Raw genomic sequence first — 23,784 nt, 5'->3', positions numbered from 1 at the left:
GGCCTTCAATCCCAGGGTATGGTTTACTAACCCTGAACCTACTAACAGTATGGTTTACTAACCCTGAACCTACTAACAGGCCTTCAACCCCAGGGTATGGTTTACTAATGCTGAACCTACTAACAGGTCCTTCAATCCCAGGGTATGGTTTACTAACCCTGAACCTACTAACAGGCCTTCATCCCCAGGGTATGGTTTACTAACCCTGAACCTACTAACAGGCCTTCATCCCCAGGGTATGGTTTACTAACCCTGAACCTACTAACAGGCCTTCAACCCCAGGGTATGGTTTACTAACCCTGAACCTACTAACAGGTCCTTCAATCCCAGGGTATGGCTTACTAACCCTGAACCTACTAACAGGCCTTCATCCCCAGGGTATGGTTTACTAACCCTGAACCTACTAACAGGCCTTCAATCCCAGGGTATGGTTTACTAACCCTGAACCTACTAACAGTATGGTTTACTAACCCTGAACCTACTAACAGTATGGTTTACTAACCCTGAACCTACTAACAGTATGGTTTACTAACCCTGAACCTACTAACAGGCCTTCATCCCCAGGGTATGGTTTACTAACCCTGAACCTACTAACAGTATGGTTTACTAACCCTGAACCTACTAACAGGCCTTCAACCCCAGGGTATGGTTTACTAACCCTGAACCTACTAACAGGCCTTCATCCCCAGGGTATGGCTTACTAACCCTGAACCTACTAACAGGTCCTTCAATCCCAGGGTATGGTTTACTAACCCTGAACCTACTAACAGGCCTTCAATCCCAGGGTATGGTTTACTAACCCTGAACCTACTAACAGTATGGTTTACTAACCCTGAACCTACTAACAGGTCCTTCAATCCCAGGGTATGGCTTTTATCAGCAGCAATTTGATGAATTCCTGCAATAAATCCACCCCCCCACAAAAAAAAATCCTGTGTGGCTCAGTTGGTAGAGCATGGTGTTTGCAACGCCAGGGTTGTGGGTTCAATTCCCACAGGGGACCAGTACGGGGGAAAAAAGCAATGTATGAAATGTATGCATTCACTACTGTAAGTCGCTCTGGATAAGAGCGTCTGCTAAATGACTAAAAATGTAAAATGTAAAATATAAGATTTTTAAGGCTAATCCAGATGGAGATCATTTAGTTGAATATGCAGAGGACTTTAGTTGTTGTCGGTAGATCCTTGCTGAATTCCACTGTGTCCTGTTTGAAGTGGTTCATACAGCCTGTGATCCATGATGATTGTGGTTCATTTCAGAAAAAGGACTATGACCGAGTGATGAGAGCCCTTGACAGTCTCACCTCTATCAGAGAAATGTCCCAGGTAACTAACCCTAACCAGCCTTACCTCTATCAGAGAAATGTCCCAGGTAACTAACCCTAACCAGTCTCACCTCTATCAGAGAAATGTCCCAGGTAACTAACCCTAACCAGCCTTACCTCTATCAGAGAAATGTCCCAGGTAACTAACCCTAACCAGCCTTACCTCTATCAGAGAAATGTCCCAGGTAACTAACCCTAACCAGTCTCACCTCTATCAGAGAAATGTCCCAGGTAACTAACCCTAACCAGTCTCACCTCTATCAGAGAAATGTCCCAGGTAACTAACCCTAACCAGCCTTACCTCTATCAGAGAAATGTCCCAGGTAACTAACCCTAACCAGTCTCACCTCTATCAGAGAAATGTCCCAGGTAACTAACCCTAACCCTTGACAGCCTTTAACTCTCCTATGTGTTTAGGACCTAATTCCTCATGTCTCTCATCCTCTCCTTTGTCTCCCGTGTGTGTGTGTGTGTGTGTGTGTGTGTGTGTGTGTGTGTGTGTGTGTGTGTGTGTGTGTGTGTGTGTGTGTGTGTGTGTGTGTGTGTGTGTGTACACACACACCCATTGAGCCAGTGGAGTTAAATGAAGGTTGTTTCTCTACAGGCACCTTACCTGGAGATTAAGAGGCAGATGGACAAGCATGATCCTTTAGCTCACCCCTTACTGCAATGGTAAGAACCCCCTTACTGCCATGGTAAGAAACCCCCTTACTGCAATGGTAAGAAACCCCTTACTGCCATGGTAAGAAACCCCTTACTGCCATGGTAAGAACCCACTTACTGCCATGGTAAGAAACCCCCTTACTGCCATGGTAAGAAACCCCCTTACTGCCATGGTAAGAAACCCCTTACTGCCATGGTAAGAAACCCCCTTACTGCCATGGTAATAAACCCCCTTACTGCCATGGTAATAAACCCCCTTACTGCCATGGTAAGAAACCCCCTTACTGCCATGGTAAGAAACCCCCTTACTGCCATGGTAAGAAACCCCTTACTGCCATGGTAAGAACCCCCTTACTGCCATGGTAAGAAACCCCCTTACTGCCGTGGTAAGAACCCCCTTACTGCCGTGGTAATAAACCCCCTTACTGCCGTGGTAAGAAACCCCCTTACTGCCGTGGTAAGAAACCCCCTTACTGCCGTGGTAAGAAACCCCCTTACTGCCGTGGTAAGAAACCCCCTTACTGCCGTGGTAAGAAACCCCCTTACTGCCGTGGTAAGAAACCCCCTTACTGCCATGGTAAGAAACCCCCTTACTGCCATGGTAAGAAACCCCCTTACTGCCATGGTAATAAACCCCCTTACTGCCATGGTAATAAACCCCCTTACTTTATTTCCCCAATAAATCAATTTTTTTCCTGAAACAGCCTTAGATTTTGTGTCATGAGTCAGCAATCGAAAAACGGTTTCAAAGTTGTTTTATGTTATTTATTCATTTCAGAGGCAAATGGAGCAAAACCAATGTTTCCGACTGTTAGGCCATTGTCAGCCTGCAATTCAATCAGTAGTCAGAAACATTGACTGTCATATTGAATGTACAGTTAGACCAGGACGTGAGACAGTGGATTGATACATTCAACAGAAGAGAAAGTGTGAATGACAGTTTAAGTATGTAACAACAGGTCAATCTAGCAGCTGGGAGGTATTGTATTGCAAACTGTTAATGTCTAATGTAACCCCCGTTTTGTTTTTCTCTCTAGGGTGATATCCAGTAACAGGTCACACATCGTCAAACTACCAGTTACCAGAGTGAGTTTTATACATCATTAAGGGAGATATTATATATATATATTTTTTTTTATACCTTCATTTAACTAGGCAAGTCAGTTAAGAACAAATTCTTATTTACAATGACTGCCTACCCTGGTCAAACCTTCCCCTTACCCGGACGACACTGGGCCAATTGTGCGCCGCCCTATGAGACTCCCGATCACAGCCGGTTGTGATACAGCCCGGGATCGAACCAGGGTCTGTAGTGACGCCTCTAGCACTGCCTTAGACCGCTGCGCCACTCGGGAGCCCATGTCTTATTTATTTATTTATTTATTTATTTATGTCTCCTTTATTTAACCAGGTAGGCAAGTTGAGAACAAGTTCTCGTTTACAATTGCGACCTGGCCAAGATAAAGCAAAGCAGTTTGACACATACAACAACACAGAGTTACACATGGAGTAAAACAAACATACAATCAATAATACAGTAGAAAAATAAGTCTATATACAATGTGAGCAAATGATGTGAGATAAGGGAGGTAAAGGCAAAAAAGGCCATGGTGGCAAAGTAAATAAAGTATAGCAAGAAAAACACTGGAATGGTAGATTTGTAATTTGAAGAAAGTTCAAAGTTAAAATATAAATAATATGGTGCAAAGGAGCAAAATAATAAATAAAATAAATAAATACAGTAGGGGAAGAGGTAGTAGTTTGGGCTAAATTATAGATGGGCTATGTACAGGTGCAGTGATCTGTGAGCTGCTCTGACAGCTGGTGCTTAAAGCTAGTGAGGGAAATAAGTGTTTCCAGTTTCAGAGATTTTTGTGGTTCGTTCCAGTCATTGGCAGCAGAGAACTGGAAGGAGAGACGACCAAATGACTTCATTCTATAAAATCAGCCTGTTTTAGGACTTCACAGGAACACCCAGAAACGACTTAACGCCGGACGAGAAAATACCAGCAGAGAGATATTACATCGTCTAGGGAGATTAAGATTAAGCCAGACTTAACCATACATATAGAGATATTACATTTTTTTTTTTTTTATTTAGTTTTTCAGTAAGTCTAGTTCTATCTAGTGGGGTGGCAGGTAGCCTAGTGGTTAGAGCGTTGGACTAGTAACCAGCAGGTAGGCTAGTGGTTAGAGCGTTGGACTAGTAACCAGCAGGTAGCCTAGTGGTTAGAGCGTTGGACTAGCAGGTAGCCTAGTGGTTAGAGGGTTGGACTAGTAACCAGCAGGTAGCCTAGTGGTTAGAGCGTTGGACTAGTAACCAGCAGGTAGCCTAGTGGTTAGAGCGTTGGACTAGTAACCAGCAGGTAGCCTAGTGGTTAGAGCGTTGGACTAGCAGGTAGCCTAGTGGTTAGAGCGTTGGACTAGTAACCAGCAGGTAGGCTAGTGGTTAGAGCGTTGGACTAGCAGGTAGCCTAGTGGTTAGAGCGTTGGACTAGTAACCGGAAGGTTGCAAGATTGAATTCCCGAGCTGACAAGGTAAAAAATCTGTCGTTCTGCCCCTGAACAAGGCAGTTAACTAGGCTGTCATTGAAAATAAGAATTTGTTCTTAACTGACTTGCCTCGTTAAATACAATGTTAATAAAAACAGGCTGATTATAGAGTGAGGTCAGAAGACAGGCTGATTACAGAGTGAGGTCAGAAGACAGGCTGATTACAGAGTGAGGTCAGAAGACAGGCTGATTACAGAGTGAGGTCAGAAGACAGGCTGATTACAGAGTGAGGTCAGAAGACAGGCTGATTACAGAGTGAGGTCAGAAGACAGGCTGATTACAGAGTGAGGTCAGAAGACAGGCTGATTATAGAGTTGTGAAGAACGGAGAGAATAGAAAAGGAGAGAGTGAATGTGCGGTGTCCCAAATCGCACCCTATTCCCTATATAGTGCACTACTTTATACTACAGCCCTATTCCCTATATAGTACACTACTTTATACTACAGCCCTATTCCCTATATAGTGCACTACTTTATACTACAGCCCTATTCCCTATATAGTACACTACTTTATACTACAGCCCTATTCCCTATATAGTGCACTACTTTATACTACAGCCCTATTCCCTATATAGTGCACTACTTTATACTACAGCCCTATTCCCTATATAGTGCACTACTTTATACTACAGCCCTATTCCCTATATAGTGTACTACTTTATACTACAGCCCTATTCCCTATATAGTGTACTACTTTATACTACAGCCCTATTCCCTATATAGTGCACTACTTTATACTACAGCCCTATTCCCTATATAGTGTACTACTTTATACTACAGCCCTATTCCCTATATAGTGCACTACTTTTTACCTGCTCTATATAGGGAATAGGGAGCCATTTGGTACACCTATAAGTGTTGTGTCTCCTGTGTCTCTGTCACGACTGCAGCAGCTGAAGTTCATGCACACCCTGCACCAGTTCCTTCTACTCAGCAGTCCTCCTGCCAAAGAGTCCAACTTCCGAGCTGCCAAAACCCTCTTTGGGAGTACCTTCGCTTTCCAGTACGTTCCCTTATTTGTATTTCTATATATGTAGCAGAGGGGCTATAGTACAAAACCAGCTAACTTTGATAAACAACCAGAAATAACTAGATTTGTTGGGTCATTTTAAGAAAGATAAATATAGAGATGGTTTTTTTTTTTGGGGGGGGGGGGGGGGGTTGTTGAGTCGATTTAGACCATGCCCATTTCAAGTTTAACTATCGAAAAAAAAAATGTTATTTCAGGATATGTTGGTAAGGTTAGCTGGTCTTCCATTGTATTGTTCCCTCTCAGTACACATTAGTACACATCAGTACACATCATCATTCATATGCTCATGAAGGCACACAGTGCACTCAATGTTTTCAAGTATTGTTTTTTTTTTTTTAAATCTTACACTTGTTTTAAATACTTCAATCGTACACTATGTTTCTGAAACATGTTTTTAAAATCACTGCTATTTTCAGTTAGAGAATAACTTTTATTTGATTAACACAGTAGATAATGTATTGGATAATTAATAAGGACTTTTTCTCTCTTCAGTGGTTCTCACATAGAAAATTGGCACTCCATTTTGAGGAACGGTTTGGTGGTTGCATCCAACACAAGACTTCAGGTAAAAAAAAAAATATATATATTTTTTAAAATCCAATAATTGTTTATCAGCCTTTTAAAAGCACAATCTGTGATTTAAACTGCCTGAGACTACTGTGTATGGTAAACTGTAGGTCTGAGTAAATGTAATAACCCTTCAAGACCTGAACACAAACAGTATTCACTCCGTTACTAGAGCTGTGATGACACCAGTATCGCAATATTTTTTTCCATGCCAAAAAATGAAAACATGAAGCAGACCAAATCATTGGTCCTTTTAAAAAGCTGCTGTATGTAATATATTGTGTGTGTGTGTGTGTATAGCCTGGATAGTAAATACATGTAACTCTGGATACCAACGTGTTTGTTACCAACATTAAGGCCGTTTTTCCTAAACAAGTTAAATCTGCTTTGTGTTTTGTATCGCGATGCTGGTATGGTCCTGTAGACTGGCTGGTATGGTCCTACTGACTGGCTGGTATGGTCCTGGTCCTGTAGACTGGCTGGTATGGTCCTACTGACTGGCTGGTATGGTCCTGGTCCTACTGACTGGCTGGTATGGTCCTACTGACTGGCTGGTATGGTCCTACTGACTGGCTGGTATGGTCCTGTAGACTGGCTGGTATGGTCCTGGTCCTTCTGACTGGCTGGTATGGTCCTGGTCCTGTAGACTGGCTGGTATGGTCCTACTGACTGGCTGGTATGGTCCTGGTCCTACTGACTGGCTGGTATGGTCCTGTAGACTGGCTGGTATGGTCCTACTGACTGGCTGGTATGGTCCTGGTCCTACTGACTGGCTGGTATGGTCCTGGTCCTACTGACTGGCTGGTATGGTCCTACTGACTGGCTGGTATGGTCCTACTGACTGGCTGGTATGGTCCTACTGACTGGCTGGTATGGTCCTACTGACTGGCTGGTATGGTCCTGGTCCTACTGACTGGCTGGTATGGTCCTACTGACTGGCTGGTATGGTCCCGGCCCCACTGACTGGCTGGTATGGTCCTGGTCCTACTGACTGGCTGGTATGGTCCTACTGACTGGCTGGTATGGTTCTGGTCCTACTGACTGGCTGGTATGGTCCTGGCCCTACTGACTGGCTGGTATGGTCCTGGCCCTACTGACTGGCTGGTATGGTCCTGGCCCTGTTGACTGGCTGGTATGGTCCTGGTCCTACTGACTGGCTGGTATGGTCCTACTGACTGGCTGGTATGGTCCTACTGACTGGCTGGTATGGTCCTGGCCCTACTGACTGGCTGGTATGGTCCTGGCCCTACTGACTGGCTGGTATGGTCCTGGCCCTACTGACTGGCTGGTATGGCCCTACTGACTGGCTGGTATGGTCCTGGTCCTACTGACTGGCTGGTATGGTCCTACTGACTGGCTGGTATGGTCCTGGCCCTACTGACTGGCTGGTATGGTCCTACTGACTGGCTGGTATGGTCCTTGCCCTACTGACTTGCTGGTATGGCCCTACTGACTGGCTGGTATGGTCCCGGCCCTGTTGACTGGCTGGTATGGTCCCGGCCCTGTTGACTGGCTGGTATGGTCCCGGCCCTACTGACTGGCTGATATGGTCCTGGCCCTACTGACTGGCTGATATGGTCCTGGCCCTACTGACTGGCTGGTATGGTCCTGGCCCTACTGACTGGCTGGTATGGTCCTGGTCCTACTGACTGGCTGGTATGGTCCTACTGACTGGCTGGTATGGTCCTGGTCCTACTGACTGGCTGGTATGATCCTGGTCCTACTGACTGGCTGGTATGATCCTGGCCCTACTGACTGGCTGGTATGGTCCTACTGACTGGCTGGTATGGTCCTACTGACTGGCTGGTATGGTCCTGGTCCTACTGACTGGCTGGTATGGTCCTGGCCCTGTTGACTGGCTGGTATGGTCCTGGCCCTACTGACTGGCTGGTATGGTCCTGGTCCTACTGACTGGCTGGTATGGTCCTGGCCCTACTGACTGGCTGGTATGGTCCTACTGACTGGCTGGTATGGTCCTGGCCCTGTTGACTGGCTGGTATGGTCCTGGCCCTACTGATTGGCTGGTATGGTCCTGGTCCTACTGACTGGCTGGTATGGTCCTGGCCCTACTGACTGGCTGGTATGGTCCTGGTCCTACTGACTAGCTGGTATGGTCCTGGTCCTACTGACTGGCTGGTATGGCACTACTGACTGGCTGGTATGGTCCTACTGACTGGCTGGTATGGTCCTGGTCCTACTGACTGGCTGGTATGGTCCTACTGACTGGCTGGTATGGTCCTGGTCCTACTGACTGGCTGGTATGGTCCCGGTCCTACTGACTGGCTGGTATGATCCTGGTCCTACTGACTGGCTGGTATGGTCCTACTGACTGGCTGGTATGGTCCTGGCCCGACTGGCTGGTATGGTCCTGGCCCTACTGACTGGCTGGTATGGTCCTGGTCCTACTGACTGGCTGGTCTGGTCCTACTGACTGGCTGGTATGGTCCTGGTCCTACTGACTGGCTGGTATGGTTCCGGCCCTACTGACTGGCTGGTATGGTCCCGGCCCTACTGACTGGCTGGTATGGTCCCAGTCCTACTGACTGGCTGGTATGGTCCTACTGACTGGCTGGTATGGTCCTACTGACTGGCTGGTATGGTCCTACTGACTGGCTGGTATGGTCCTACTGACTGGCTGGTATGGTCCTGGTCCTACTGACTGGCTGGTATGGTCCTACTGACTGGCTGGTATGGTCCTGGTCCTACTGACTGGCTGGTATGGTCCTACTGACTGGCTGGTATGGTCCTGGTCCTACTGACTGGCTGGTATGGTCCCGGTCCTACTGACTGGCTGGTATGATCCTGGTCCTACTGACTGGCTGGTATGGTCCTACTGACTGGCTGGTATGGTCCTGGCCCGACTGGCTGGTATGGTCCTGGCCCTACTGACTGGCTGGTATGGTCCTACTGACTGGCTGGTATGGTCCTGGTCCTACTGACTGGCTGGTCTGGTCCTACTGACTGGCTGGTATGGTCCTGGTCCTACTGACTGGCTGGTATGGTTCCGGCCCTACTGACTGGCTGGTATGGTCCCGGCCCTACTGACTGGCTGGTATGGTCCCGGTCCTACTGACTGGCTGGTATGGTCCTACTGACTGGCTGGTATGGTCCTACTGACTGGCTGGTATGGTCCTGGTCCTACTGACTGGCTGGTATGGTCCCGGCCCTACTGACTGGCTGGTATGGTCCCGGCCCTACTGACTGGCTGGTATGGTCCCGGTCCTACTGACTGGCTGGTATGGTCCCGGTCCTACTGACTGGCTGGTATGGTCCTACTGACTGGCTGTTATGGTCCTACTGACTGGCTGGTATGGTCCTGGTCCTACTGACTGGCTGGTATGGTCCTGGCCCTACTGACTGGCTGGTATGGTCCTACTGACTGGCTGGTATGGTCCCGGCCCTACTGACTGGCTGGTATGGTCCTACTGACTGGCTGGTATGGTCCTGGTCCCACTGACTGGCTGGTATGGTCCTGGCCCTACTGACTGGCTGGTATGGTCCTACTGACTGGCTGGTATGGTCCTGGCCCTGTTGACTGGCTGGTATGGTCCTGGTCCTACTGACTGGCTGGTATGGTCCTACTGACTGGCTGGTATGGTCCTACTGACTGGCTGGTATGGTCCTGGTCCTACTGACTGGCTGGTATGGTCCTGGCCCTACTGACTGGCTGGTATGGTCCTGGTCCTACTGACTGGCTTGTATGGTCCCGGCCCTACTGACTGGCTGGTATGGTCCTACTGACTGGCTGGTATGGTCCTACTGACTGGCTGGTATGGTCCTACTGACTGGCTGGTATGGTCCTACTGACTGGCTGATATGGTCCTGGCCCTACTGACTGGCTGGTATGGTCCTGGCCCTACTGACTGGCTGGTATGGTCCTGGTCCTACTGACTGGCTGGTATGGTCCTGGTCCTACTGACTGGCTGGTATGGTCCTGGCCCTGTTGACTGGCTGGTATGGTCCTGGCCCTACTGACTGGCTGGTATGGTCCTGGTCCTACTGACTGGCTGGTATGGTCCTGGTCCTACTGACTGGCTGGTATGGTCCTGGTCCTACTGACTGGCTGGTATGGTCCTGGTCCTACTGACTGGCTGGTATGGTCCTACTGACTGGCTGGTATGGTCCTACTGACTGGCTGGTATGGTCCTACTGACTGGCTGGTATGGTCCTGGCCCTACTGACTGGCTGGTATGGTCCTACTCCTACTGACTGGCTGGTATGGTCCTACTGACTGGCTGGTATGGTCCTGGTCCTACTGACTGGCTGGTATGGTCCTGGCCCTACTGACTGGCTGGTATGGTCCCGGTCCTACTGACTGGCTGGTATGGTCCTGGTCCTACTGACTGGCTGGTATGGTCCCGGTCCTACTGACTGGCTGGTATGGTGCGGCCCTACTGACTGGCTGGTATGGTCCCGGCCCTACTGACTGGCTGGTATGGTCCTACTGACTGGCTGGTATGGTCCTACTGACTGGCTGGTATGGTCCTACTGACTGGCTGGTATGGTCCTGGCCCTACTGACTGGCTGGCTGGTATGGTCCCGGTCCTACTGACTGGCTGGTATGGTCCTACTGACTGGCTGGTATGGTCCCGGTCCTACTGACTGGCTGGTATGGTCCCGGCCCTACTGACTGGCTGGTATGGTCCCGGCCCTACTGACTGGCTGGTATGGTCCTACTGACTGGCTGGTATGGTCCTACTGGCTGGCTGGTATGGTCCTACTGACTGGCTGGTATGGTCCTTGTCCTACTGACTGGCTGGTATGGTCCTGGCCCTACTGACTGGCTGGTATGGTCCTGGCCCTATTGACTGGCTGGTATGGTCCTACTGACTGGCTGGTATGGTCCTGGTCCTACTGACTGGCTGGTATGGTCCCGGCCCTACTGACTGGCTGGTATGGTCCTACTGACTGGCTGGTATGGTCCTACTGACTGGCTGGTATGGTCCTACTGACTGGCTGGTATGGTCCTGGTCCTACTGACTGGCTGGTATGGTCCTGGCCCTATTGACTGGCTGGTATGGTCCTGGTCCTACTGACTGGCTGGTATGGTCCCGGTCCTACTGACTGGCTGGTATGGTCCCGGCCCTACTGACTGGCTGGTATGGTCCCGGCCCTGTTGACTGGCTGGTATGGTCCTGGCCCTACTGACTGGCTGGTATGGTCCTGGTCCTACTGACTGGCTGGTATGGTCCTGGTCCTACTGACTGGCTGGTATGGTCCTACTGACTGGCTGGTATGGTCCTGGCCCTACTGACTGGCTGGTATGGTCCTACTGACTGGCTGGTATGGTCCTACTGACTGGTTGGTATGGTCCTACTGACTGGCTGGTATGGTCCTACTGACTGGCTGGTATGGTCCTACTGACTGGCTGGTATGGTCCTGGCCCTACTGACTGGCTGGTATGGTCCTACTGACTGGCTGGTATGGTCCTACTGACTGGCTGGTATGGTCCTACTGACTGGTTGGTATGGTCCTACTGACTGGCTGGTATGGTCCTACTGACTGGCTGGTATGGTCCTACTGACTGGCTGGTATGGTCCTGGCCCTACTGACTGGCTGGTATGGTCCCGGTCCTACTGACTGGCTGGTATGGTCCAACTGACTGGCTGGTATGGTCCCGGTCCTACTGACTGGCTGGTATGGTCCCGGTCCTACTGACTGGCTGGTATGGTCCCGGTCCTACTGACTGGCTGGTATGGTCCCGGCCTTACAGACTGGCTGGTATGGTCCCGGCCTTACTGACTGGCTGGTATGGTCCCGGCCCTACTGACTGGCTGGTATGGTCCCGGCCCTACTGACTGGCTGGTATGGTCCCGGTCCTACTGACTGGCTGGTATGGTCCTGGTCCTACTGACTGGCTGGTATGGTCCTACTGACTGGCTGGTATGGTCCTACTGACTGGCTGGTATGGTCCTGGCCCTACTGACTGGCTGGTATGGTCCTGGCCCTACTGACTGGCTGGTATGGTCCTGGCCCTATTGACTGGCTGGTATGGTCCTACTGACTGGCTGGTATGGTTCTGGTCCTACTGACTGGCTGGTATGGTCCCGGCCCTACTGACTGGCTGGTATGGTCCCTACTGACTGGCTGGTATGGTCCTACTGACTGGCTGGTATGGTCCTACTGACTGGCTGGTATGGTCCTACTGACTGGCTGGTATGGTCCTACTGACTGGCTGGTATGGTCCTGGTCCTACTGACTGGCTGGTATGGTCCTGGCCCTACTGACTGGCTGGTATGGTCCTGGCCCTACTGACTGGCTGGTATGGTCCTGGCCCTATTGACTGGCTGGTATGGTCCTACTGACTGGCTGGTATGGTCCTACTGACTGGCTGGTATGGTCCTACTGACTGGCTGGTATGGTCCTGGCCCTACTGACTGGCTGGTATGGTCCTGGTCCTACTGACTGGCTGGTATGGTCCTGGTCCTACTGACTGGCTGGTATGGTCCTGGTCCTACTGACTGGCTGGTATGGTCCTGGCCCTACTGACTGGCTGGTATGGTCCTTGTCCTCCTGACTGGCTGGTATGGTCCTACTGACTGGCTGGTATGGTCCTGGTCCTACTGACTGGCTGGTATGGTCCTGGTCCTACTGACTGGCTGGTATGGTCCTGGTCCTACTGACTGGCTGGTATGGTCCTGGTCCTACTGACTGGCTGGTATGGTCCTACTGACTGGCTGGTATGGTCCTACTGACTGGCTGGTATGGTCCTACTGACTGGCTGGTATGGTCCTACTGACTGGCTGGTATGGTCCTGGCCCTACTGACTGGCTGGTATGGTCCTACTCCTACTGACTGGCTGGTATGGTCCTACTGACTGGCTGGTATGGTCCTGGTCCTACTGACTGGCTGGTATGGTCCTGGCCCTACTGACTGGCTGGTATGGTCCCGGTCCTACTGACTGGCTGGTATGGTCCCGGTCCTACTGACTGGCTGGTATGGTGCGGCCCTACTGACTGGCTGGTATGGTCCCGGCCCTACTGACTGGCTGGTATGGTCCTACTGACTGGCTGGTATGGTCCTACTGACTGGCTGGTATGGTCCTGGCCCTACTGACTGGCTGGTATGGTCCCGGTCCTACTGACTGGCTGGTATGGTCCTACTGACTGGCTGGTATGGTCCCGGTCCTACTGACTGGCTGGTATGGTCCCGGCCCTACTGACTGGCTGGTATGGTCCTACTGACTGGCTGGTATGGTCCTACTGACTGGCTGGTATGGTCCTTGTCCTACTGACTGGCTGGTATGGTCCTGGCCCTACTGACTGGCTGGTATGGTCCTGGCCCTATTGACTGGCTGGTATGGTCCTACTGACTGGCTGGTATGGTCCTGGTCCTACTGACTGGCTGGTATGGTCCCGGCCCTACTGACTGGCTGGTATGGTCCTACTGACTGGCTGGTATGGTCCTACTGACTGGCTGGTATGGTCCTGGTCCTACTGACTGGCTGGTATGGTCCTGGCCCTATTGACTGGCTGGTATGGTCCTACTGACTGGCTGGTATGGTCCTGGTCCTACTGACTGGCTGGTATGGTCCAACTGGCTGGTATGGTCCCGGTCCTACTGACTGGCTGGTATGGTCCTACTGACTGACTGGCTGGTATGGTCCTACTGACTGGCTGGTATGGTCCTACTGACTGGCTGGTATGGTCCTACTGACTGGTTGGTATGGTCCTACTGACTGGCTGGTATGGTCCTACTGACTGGCTGGTATGGTCCTGGCCCTACTGACTGGCTGGTATGGTCCTACTGACTGGCTGGTATGTCCTACTGACTGCTGGTATGGTCCTACTGACTGGCTGGTATGGTCCTACTGACTGGCTGGTATGGTCCTACTGACTGGCTGGTATGGTCCTACTGACTGGCTGGTATGGTCCTACTGACTGGCTGGTATGGTCCTGGCCCTACTGACTGGCTGGTATGGTCCCGGTCCTACTGACTGGCTGGTATGGTCCAACTGACTGGCTGGTATGGTCCCGGTCCTACTGACTGGCTGGTATGGTCCCGGTCCTACTGACTGGCTGGTATGGTCCCGGCCTTACAGACTGGCTGGTATGGTCCCGGCCTTACTGACTGGCTGGTATGGTCCCGGCCCTACTGACTGGCTGGTATGGTCCCGGCCCTACTGACTGGCTGGTATGGTCCCGGCCCTACTGACTGGCTGGTATGGTCCCGGTCCTACTGACTGGCTGGTATGGTCCTGGTCCTACTGACTGGCTGGTATGGTCCTACTGACTGGCTGGTATGGTCCTACTGACTGGCTGGTATGGTCCTGGCCCTACTGACTGGCTGGTATGGTCCTGGCCCTACTGACTGGCTGGTATGGTCCTGGCCCTATTGACTGGCTGGTATGGTCCTACTGACTGGCTGGTATGGTTCTGGTCCTACTGACTGGCTGGTATGGTCCCGGCCCTACTGACTGGCTGGTATGGCCCTACTGACTGGCTGGTATGGTCCTACTGACTGGCTGGTATGGTCCTACTGACTGGCTGGTATGGTCCTACTGACTGGCTGGTATGGTCCTGGTCCTACTGATTGGCTGGTATGGTCCTGGCCCTACTGACTGGCTGGTATGGTCCTGGCCCTACTGACTGGCTGGTATGGTCCTGGCCCTATTGACTGGCTGGTATGGTCCTACTGACTGGCTGGTATGGTCCTGGTCCTACTGACTGGCTGGTATGGTCCAACTGACTGGCTGGTATGGTCCCGGTCCTACTGACTGGCTGGTATGGTCCTACTGACTGGCTGGTATGGTCCTACTGACTGGCTGGTATGGTCCTACTGACTGGCTGGTATGGTCCTACTGACTGGCTGGTATGGTCCTACTGACTGGCTGGTATGGTCCCGGTCCTACTGACTGGCTGGTATGGTCCTACTGACTGGCTGGTATGGTCCTACTGACTGGTTGGTATGGTCCTACTGACTGTCTGGTATGGTCCTACTGACTGGCTGGTATGGTCCTGGTCCTACTGACTGGCTGGTATGGTCCTGGCCCTATTGACTGACTGGTATGGTCCTACTGACTTGCTGGTATGGTCCTGGTCCTACTGACTGGCTGGTATGGTCCTGGTCCTACTGACTGGCTGGTATGGTCCTACTGACTGGCTGGTATGGTCCTACTGACTGGCTGGTATGGTCCCGGTCCTACTGACTGGCTGGTATGGTCCTACTGACTGGCTGGTATGGTCCTGGTCCTACTGACTGGCTGGTATGGTCCTGGTCCTACTGACTGGCTGGTTTGGTCCTACTGACTGGCTGGTATGGTCCTGGTCCTTCTGACTGGCTGGTATGGTCCTGGTCCTACTGACTGGCTGGTATGGTCCTGGTCCTACTGACTGGCTGGTATGGTCCTGGTCCTACTGACTGGCTGGTATGGTCCTGGTCCTACTGACTGGCTGGTATGGTCCTGGTCCTACTGACTGGCTGGTATGGTCCTACTGACTGGCTGGTACGGTCCTGGTCCTACTGACTGGCTGGTATGGTCCTACTGACTGGCTGGTATGGTCCTACTGACTGGCTGGCATGGTCCTACTGACTGGCTGGCATGGTCCTACTGACTGGCTGGTATGGTCCTACTGACTGGCTGGTATGGTCCTACTGACTGGCTGGTATGGTCCTGGTCCTACTGACTGGCTGGTACGGTCCTGGTCCTACTGACTGGCTGGTATGGTCCTACTGACTGGCTGGTATGGTCCTGGTCCTACTGACTGGCTGGTATGGTCCTACTGACTGGCTGGTATGGTCCTGGCCCTACTGACTGGCTGGTATGGTCCTACTGACTGGCTGGTATGGCCCTACTGACTGGCTGGTATGGCCCTACTGACTGGCTGGTATGGTCCTGGCCCTACTGACTGGCTGGTATGGTCCTGGTCCTACTGACTGGCTGGTATGGTCCTGGTCCTACTGACTGGCTGGTATGGTCCTGGTCCTACTGACTGGCTGGTATGGTCCTGGCCCTACTGACTGGCTGGTATGGTCCTACTGACTGGCTGGTATGGCCCTACTGACTGGCTGGTATGGTCCTGTTGACTGGCTGGTATGGTCCTGGCCCTACTGACTGGCTGGTATGGTCCTGGTCCTACTGACTGGCTGGTATGGTCCTGGCCCTACTGACTGGCTGGTATGGTCCTGGTCCTACTGACTGGCTGGTATGGTCCTGGTCCTACTGACTGGCTGGTATGGTCCTGGTCCTACTGACTGGCTGGTATGGTCCTGTTGACTGGTTGGTATTGTTCCGGCCCTAACCGTTACCATACATATTTAAAATATGTTGCATATGTTTAGCATGTTATCCCTGCAGACCGAACCCCTCTAATAGTTTGCTTGTCTGTCGGCAGCTCCATGGCGCCATCTACGGGAGTGGAATCTACATCAGCCCAATGTCAAGCATATCATTTGGTTACTCAGGTACCCAGAAAAACCTATCTGCAGGAACTTTGTAATTCATTTTAAAAAGTAGACTCAGCGAAATGACGTTACCACGAGCAGCATCGCAGATATTGAGATGAGCGAGATGCAAGACTTTACTGCCCAGACAGCTACACACACACAGTATCTGCACATGTGCACGGATTGGCTTTAAGGGGGGTTACAGTGTGGTAGCCAGGTTACCAAAACAGAGGGACAAGTTGAGCCTCTCGCTTCAACGCTCTTAGTAGTTACGGAAATTGACCCGCTATGCTATTTACTTTGTGCGTTTTGTCATATCGCTGAGCCTTTAATATGTGAATTACAAATTGTGTGACTGTGTCTGTTGTCTTACCAGAGTAATTTAAAGTTACAATGTAACAGTTCAACTCTGCAGTATGTGAACCAAGACACTGTGGTCGACTTTCTGCACAATAAAGTCAAGATGAATTACTCTCCTCTGTTTTTTTGAAAATGTGCCGGTTTTTTTTCACACTGCCAGAGCATGAAAATGTTGCTCTGATTGTTATTATAATATCTCTCCATTTAGGGATGAACAAAAAGCAGCAGAAAGTTACTTCGAAGGACGAAACTGCTACAAACAAGACCAACTTACAGGTAATCACAATGACATACCGTAAAGTTCTGTACGGTACGGTGTTAAAAGTGGTGTAAACTGGGGGAAATGAATGTTATATTCACTAGAGTTGTGTCCTTTTGCAGTCAACAAAGAAAGGACAGCAGCCCCAGTTTTTGCAAAGTCGGAACCTGAAGTGCATAGCCTTATGTGAAGGTACGTATGTGTGCTCTCTGGGCTGGAGAAACCGCAGAACAGCCATGGAGACATTAACTGATAACACATACAGTGTCCTTCAGAATGTATTCACACCCCTGGACTTTTTCCACATTTTGTTTTGGTACAGTCTGAATTTAAAATGGATTACGTTTTGATTTTTTTTTTTGTGTCACTGGCCTGAACACAATACTCAAAATGTCAAAGTGGAATTATGTTTTTTCGAAATGTGTGCAAATTAATAAAAAATTAGAAGCTGAAATGTCTTGTGTCAATAAGTATTCAACCCCTTTTGTTATTACAAGCCTAAATAAGTACAGGAGTAAAAATGTGCTTAACAAGTCACATAATAAGATGCATGGACTCACTATGTGTGCAATAATAGTGTTTAACATGATACCTCATCTCTGTACCTCCCCACATACAATTATCTGTAAGGTCCCTCAGTCGAGCAGTGAATTCCAAACACTGATTCAACCACAAAGACCAGGGAGGTTTTTCCAATGCCTCGCAAAGGTCACCTATTGGTAGATGGGTAAATATCCCTTTGAGCACGGTGAAGTTATTAATTACACTTTGGATGGTGTATCAATACACCCAGTCACTACAAAGATACAGGCGTCCTTCCTAACTCAGTTGCAGAAGAGAAAGGGGAACTGCTCAGGGATTTCACCACGAGGCCACTGGTGACTTTAAAACAGTTTGAGTTTAATGGCTGTGATAGGAGAAAACTGAGAATGGATCAACAACATTGTAGTTATTCCACAATACTAACCTCAATGACAAGAGAGAAAAGAAAGTAGCATTTACAGAATAAAAGTATTCCAAAATATGCATCCTGTTTGCAACAAAGTAATACTGCCAAAATAAATGTGGCAAAGCCATTCACTTTTTGTCCTGAATATAGTGTTATGTTTGGGGAAAATCCAATACAACAAATTTCTGAGTACCACTCTCCATATTTTCAAGCATAGTGGTGGCTGCATCATGTTATGAAATGCTTGTAATCATTAAGGACTGGAGTTTTTCAGGATAAAAAAGTAACAGAATAGAGCTAAGCACAGGCCAAATTCTAGAGGAAAATCTGGTTCAGGCTGATTTCCACCAGACACTGGGAGATGAATTCACCTTTCAGCAGAACAATAACCTAAAACAAATTTGATGTAATCCAATTTGAATTCAGGTTGTAACGCAACAAAATGTGGAATAAGTGGCTATACTTTCTGAAGCCACTGCATGTGAACTCTATTTGATTATATGTGTATATAGTTTATTTCCAAAATGCTATATCCACCAATTTTTCACATTTCTGACCTTTTCATCAGAAAGTATTGCTTTCTTGTGTGTACAATATTACTACTCACAGATTTTTTTAAATTCATAATTTCAAATATGTATTCAAATGTTTTTGTTTCACAAAACGCTACAGATGTATGTAGGATCTTAATTTGAGCCAGTATGCTACGTCATGAAAATAATCCCACAGCAACAGGAAATGTGAATTATGTGGATTGTAATTAAGGTTTGACATTTCTTTTTGTTAAGGGGAAATTAAGTCTTACATTTTAAAGTGGAAATTATAACTTTAGAAGCCTTTTTAAACATCGAATACACTACAAGGTTGCATTTCCTACTGTGATCAAATTAGTGATCAAATTAAAATCCTACATCTGTATTGATCCATTGTTTAGCTGGAATAGAATGTTCGTTTCCTGTATAATTGACTGTGATATGTAGTTATCTTAAGATGAATGTAAGTCACCCAGGATAAGCGCATCTGCTAAATGTAAATGTTTTGCATACAGATCTCATTACTGTATTGAATAGATTTTTTTTTTACAGATGTATTATTTGAACAGTTCTTTATTAAAAAAATGTAGTTATTTGTTACATTTGACTGTGTAAAACCTAGCAGTACTACTTATTTCTCAGAGTGAGGCGAATATACCGTATAGAATTTTGCCAAACAAAATGCTAATTTGTCTCTCTGAAAGTGATACGATTTTAAACAAACACAACTGTCATTGAACAATACCATGCCATGATTAGATTGTCGGGGGAAAAAATACACAAGATTTAATTTCAGAATTTCTTTAAACAATAAATGCTAATTTACTAACATTTCTGAAAATTAATAGATAGCATTTTTTTTTTGCAATAAACTCTTTGTGTCCTCTTCCAGTAATCACATCCCCTGACCTGCACAAACATGGAGACATCTGGGTCGTTCCCAACACTGATCATGTCTGTACACGCTTCTTCTTTGTGTAAGTAGGCTTAAACAGTATCCCTTGCAGTAGTTATTGGACGGTATGCCCTTTATTGACATCCCTTACAGTGGTCTCCAATTCATCAAAGCAGACTAGGGGTTAGGGGTAGAAGACTAGGGGTTAGGGTAGAAGACTAGGGGTTAGGGTAGAAGAATAGAGGTTAAGGTAGAAGACTAGGGGTTAGGGTAGAAGACTAGGGGTTAGGGTAGAAGACTAGGGGTTATGGTAGAAGACTAGGGGTTGGGGTAGCAGACTAGGGGTTGGGGTAGCAGACTAGGGGTTAGGGTAGCAGACTAGGGGTTAGGGTAGCAGACTAGGGGTTAGGGTAGAAGACTAGGGGTTAGGGTAGAAGACTAGGGGTTAGGGTAGAAGACTAGGGGTTAAGGTAGAAGACTAGGGGTTAGGGTAGAAGACTAGGGGTTAGGGTAGAAGACTAGGGGTTAGGGTAGAAGACTAGGGGTTAGGGTAGAAGACTAGGGGTTAGGGTGGAAGACTAGGGGTTAGGGTAGAAGACTAGGGGTTAGGGTAGAAGACTAGGGGCTAAGGTAGCAGACTAGGGGTTAGGGTGGAAGACTAGGGGTTAGGGTAGAAGACTAGGGGTTAGGGTAGAAGACTAGGGGTTAGGGTAGAAGACTGGGGGTTAGGGTAGAATACTAGGGGTTAGGGTAGAAGACTTGGGTTAAAGGTCCTTTAAAGAAAATATATGTTTATCAAAGAGGTTTGTTATTACAGAAATAACACATACCAGTATTTGATAATACTAGTGAATAAAGATTTACGTTTGACATTTTCCAAGAGTTTTATTAATAGCTAGAGTTCCCACGGGGAATTTGTTCTGGGTGTTGGTACTGAGACGTGGTGTTCTTGTGTGATTCTTCTGGTCCAGTTATGAAGATGGCCAAGTGGGGGATACGAGCATCAACACACAAGACGCTGGCATCCATCGAGAGATCCTACGAGTCATCGGCAACCAGACCGCCACAGGATGAACAACACGGCAATACTGCTGCCTCTCCTCCACCTCTCAGCTCAAAGCTGGATTTGTTTTGGAGCTGCGGAGGCCCGTCGTACAAAGTGTTTCCTTCCGATCAACTTCAGAGAACACACAAACAACTTCAAAGTTTGAAATCCTCAAAGAAATAGCTACAGCGAAACCCCATCACACATATTTACAACTGAAACACAACAAAACTCGAGAGAAAAACACATTTTGCTAAGTTTCATAAATACTATGGAGAATCCTGTTTTTTCCCTGAAGACACAGTACGTCTCTGTTTGACTTGATTGGGACGATTTCATTTTTGTAGAGAACATTTAAAATGGTAAAACTATTTGGTGAATATTTTGAGACTTTTTGCTAGTAGATGTGGGACCTTTTCGGGGGGAAAATAACTAGGAAAAAGGTCCTTCCTGTCTAGGAAAAAAAAAAGGTCCTTCCTGTCTAGGAAAAAGGTCCCATCCGTCTGACCTGGTTTACTATAGAGTTGTACCTTTTTTAAAGTACAATGTATACTGAAGATGTTGATATGCACTGTTTCATAAGGTCATATATTTGTTCCAACAACTGGTTCATAACCTGAAAAACTACAACTTATTTTCCACTTGATTATTTTTGGTGTGTATGTATGTACACACACACAGTACCAGTCAAAAGTTTGGACAGACCAACTCATTCCAGGATTTTTCTTTATTTTTACTATTTTCTACATTGTAGAATAATAATAATAATCATGTTGAAACCAAAAGTGTTAAATACATCAAAATATTTTATGAGATTCTTCAAAGAAGCCATCCTTTGCCTTGATGACATCTTTGCACACTCTTGGCATTCTCTCAATCAGCTTCACCTGGAATGCTTTTCCAGCAGTCTTGAAGGAGTTCCCACATATGCTGAGCACTTGGCTGCTTTTCCTTCACTCTGCGGTCCAACTCCTCCCAAACCATCTCAACTGGGTTGTGGAGACCAGATCATCTGATGCAGCACTCCATCACTCTCCTTCTTGGTCAAATAGCCCTTACACAGCCTGGAGGTGTGTTGGGTCATTGTCCTGTTGAAAAAGAAATGGTAGCTCCACTAAGCCCAAACGAGATGGGACGGCGTATCGCTGCAGAATGTTGTGGTAGCCATGCTGGTTAAGTGTGCCTTGAATTCTAAATAAATCACAGACAGTGTCACCAGCAAAGCACCATCACACCTCCTCCTCCATGCTTCACTGTGGGAACCACAAATGCAGAGATCAACCGTTCACCTACTCTGCGTCTCACAAAGACACGGCGGTTGGAACCAAAAATCTCAAATTTGGACTCCAGACCAAAGGACAGATTTCCACCGGTCTAATGTCCATTGCTCGTATTTCTTGGCCCAAGCTAGTCTCTTCTTATTGGTGTCCTTTAGTAGTGGTTTCTTTGCAACAATTCGAACATGAAGGTCTGATTCAAGCAGTCTCCTCTGAACAGTTGATGTTGAGATGTGTCTGTTACTTGAACTCAGTGAAGCATTTATTTGGGCTGCAATCTGAGGTGCAGTTAACTCTAATGAACTTATCCTCTGCAGCAGTGGTAACTCTGGGTCTTCCTTTTCTGTGGCGGTCCTCATGAGAGCCAATTTTATCATAGTGCTTGATGGTTTTTGTGACTGCATTTGAAGAAACTTTCAAAGTTCTTGACATTTTCCGTATTCACTGACCTTCATGTCTTAAAGTAATGATGGACTGCCATTTCTCTTTGCTTATTTGAGCTGTTCTTGCCAAATAGGTATTTTACCAAATAGGGCTATCTTCTGTATACCACCCCTACCTTGTCACAACAGAACTGATTGGTTCAAACGCATTAAGGAAAGAAATTCCACATTCACTTTTAACAAGGCATACCTGTTAATTGAAATTCATTCCAGGTGACAACCTCATGTAGCTGGTTGAGAGAATGCCAAGAGTGTGCAAAGCTGTCATGGCAAAGGATTTATTTAAACACTTTTTTGGTTACTACATGATTCCATAGTTTTGATGTCTTCACTATTATTCTACAATGTAGAATAAAGACAACCTTGAGTAGGTGTGTCCAAACTTTTGACTGGTACTGTGTGTGTATGTATGTATATGTATATATATATATATATATATATATATATATATATATATATATATATATATATATATATATATATAATATTGCTGTGTGTGTATATAAATACACACACGTTTTATTGTTAACCATTCCATGTAGACTGAGGCACACAGCAATATAATGAATAGAATCGACATTAAGGCCAGGATTCAATCAGGACTGCGGATGATCCGCATTTTAGCGCAGTTGACATTTTAAAGGTAATTTCCCATTCGAGTCGACATCTGCAGCGTTTACTTAGGCCGTGGTAACATTGCCTTTAAATGGTGCGTAGCCCAAAATTGCCGATCGGATTGAATTCCAACCCTGGTGTAAAGAGTTTTGACTGACATGTCGTCAAAAAAAAATCAGCAGAAATTTATGCTGTGTTAATTTAGGAAGTAGATCAATTTCCTTCACATATCATACCAAGAAATGTATATATTGGTTTCTTCTCCTTTTTTATAAGGGGGTCAACTGGTTTACAATGGCAAAGACTTTGATTCCAGTCAAGAATTTATACATATTACAGTATGGATGTGATCCATCTGCCAATTCAAATGTTACACGCACTTACCACTCACAACCAGTTTAACACCTATTTTCAAAAATAAAATAAAACATTTCAGATTGATATTTGTACTTTTGATTTAAAACTATGGGTGGATATATACTCGACACCCCAATTTAAAATGAAATTTTAAATAGGTTCCTTTTGTTATGGGGCTTCTATACATATTAAGCATTGGTGTTTGCTGCTTGTTGTTTATATATATATATTGCTGTGATTTTAATGACCAATCGAGAGCTCAGATTGATGTATATTAACCCTTGTGTTCACTGTAAATTATATATTTCTAAGAATGGATGTTAGTTTAAAGTAGACATTGGTCATAGAGGACACCGACCACTCTGTACACGATACAAGTCTTAAGTTTCCTAAGAAAACAGTACTGTAAACATGGCATATTTTTTTAATAAAACAAAACGAATGACTAATGATTTTACCATTTTAAATATATGTAAAGTTTATTGTAACAAATATAAACACCGACGGGGAGTTAATTAGCAACAC

At 47.4% G+C, this 23,784-nt stretch overlaps 1 protein-coding gene and 1 long non-coding RNA gene across 6 annotated transcripts in view; one reads left to right on the top strand and one right to left on the bottom strand.

The window, feature by feature from the left end:
- Nucleotides 1-21,025, top strand: part of LOC115200642 (protein mono-ADP-ribosyltransferase PARP8) — an 86,158-nt gene extending 65,133 nt beyond the window's left edge. For both annotated transcript variants that reach the window (XM_029763845.1, XM_029763846.1), the window contains 10 exons: nt 1,260-1,325; nt 1,929-1,996; nt 3,025-3,073; nt 5,431-5,543; nt 6,066-6,138; nt 16,475-16,544; nt 17,095-17,162; nt 17,268-17,337; nt 19,520-19,604; nt 20,494-21,025. In XM_029763845.1, coding sequence (XP_029619705.1) covers nt 1,260-1,325; nt 1,929-1,996; nt 3,025-3,073; nt 5,431-5,543; nt 6,066-6,138; nt 16,475-16,544; nt 17,095-17,162; nt 17,268-17,337; nt 19,520-19,604; nt 20,494-20,596 — 765 coding nt within the window. In that variant the 3' untranslated portion in view covers nt 20,597-21,025. The remainder of the gene's footprint in view (nt 1-1,259; nt 1,326-1,928; nt 1,997-3,024; nt 3,074-5,430; nt 5,544-6,065; nt 6,139-16,474; nt 16,545-17,094; nt 17,163-17,267; nt 17,338-19,519; nt 19,605-20,493) is intronic.
- On the bottom strand, nt 227-983 carry LOC115200643 (uncharacterized). Of its 4 annotated transcripts, none has more exons than XR_003879555.1 (4): nt 839-983; nt 619-665; nt 510-587; nt 227-305 (listed from the first exon to the last, which is right to left on the bottom strand). It is a non-coding gene; the product is annotated as an uncharacterized LOC115200643 (long non-coding RNA). The 4 variants fall into 4 exon arrangements; XR_003879557.1 differs by having other exon boundaries at nt 832-848; XR_003879556.1 differs by lacking the exon at nt 839-983 and adding an exon at nt 808-833.
- Nucleotides 21,026-23,784: the final 2,759 nt, after the last annotated feature.

Source organism: Salmo trutta, chromosome 9, assembly GCF_901001165.1.
Source record: "Salmo trutta chromosome 9, fSalTru1.1, whole genome shotgun sequence".
Classification (NCBI taxonomy): Eukaryota; Metazoa; Chordata; class Actinopteri; order Salmoniformes; family Salmonidae; genus Salmo; species Salmo trutta.
Note: the sequence above shows the minus strand (reverse complement) of the source record. Positions and strands in the feature narration are given on the sequence as shown.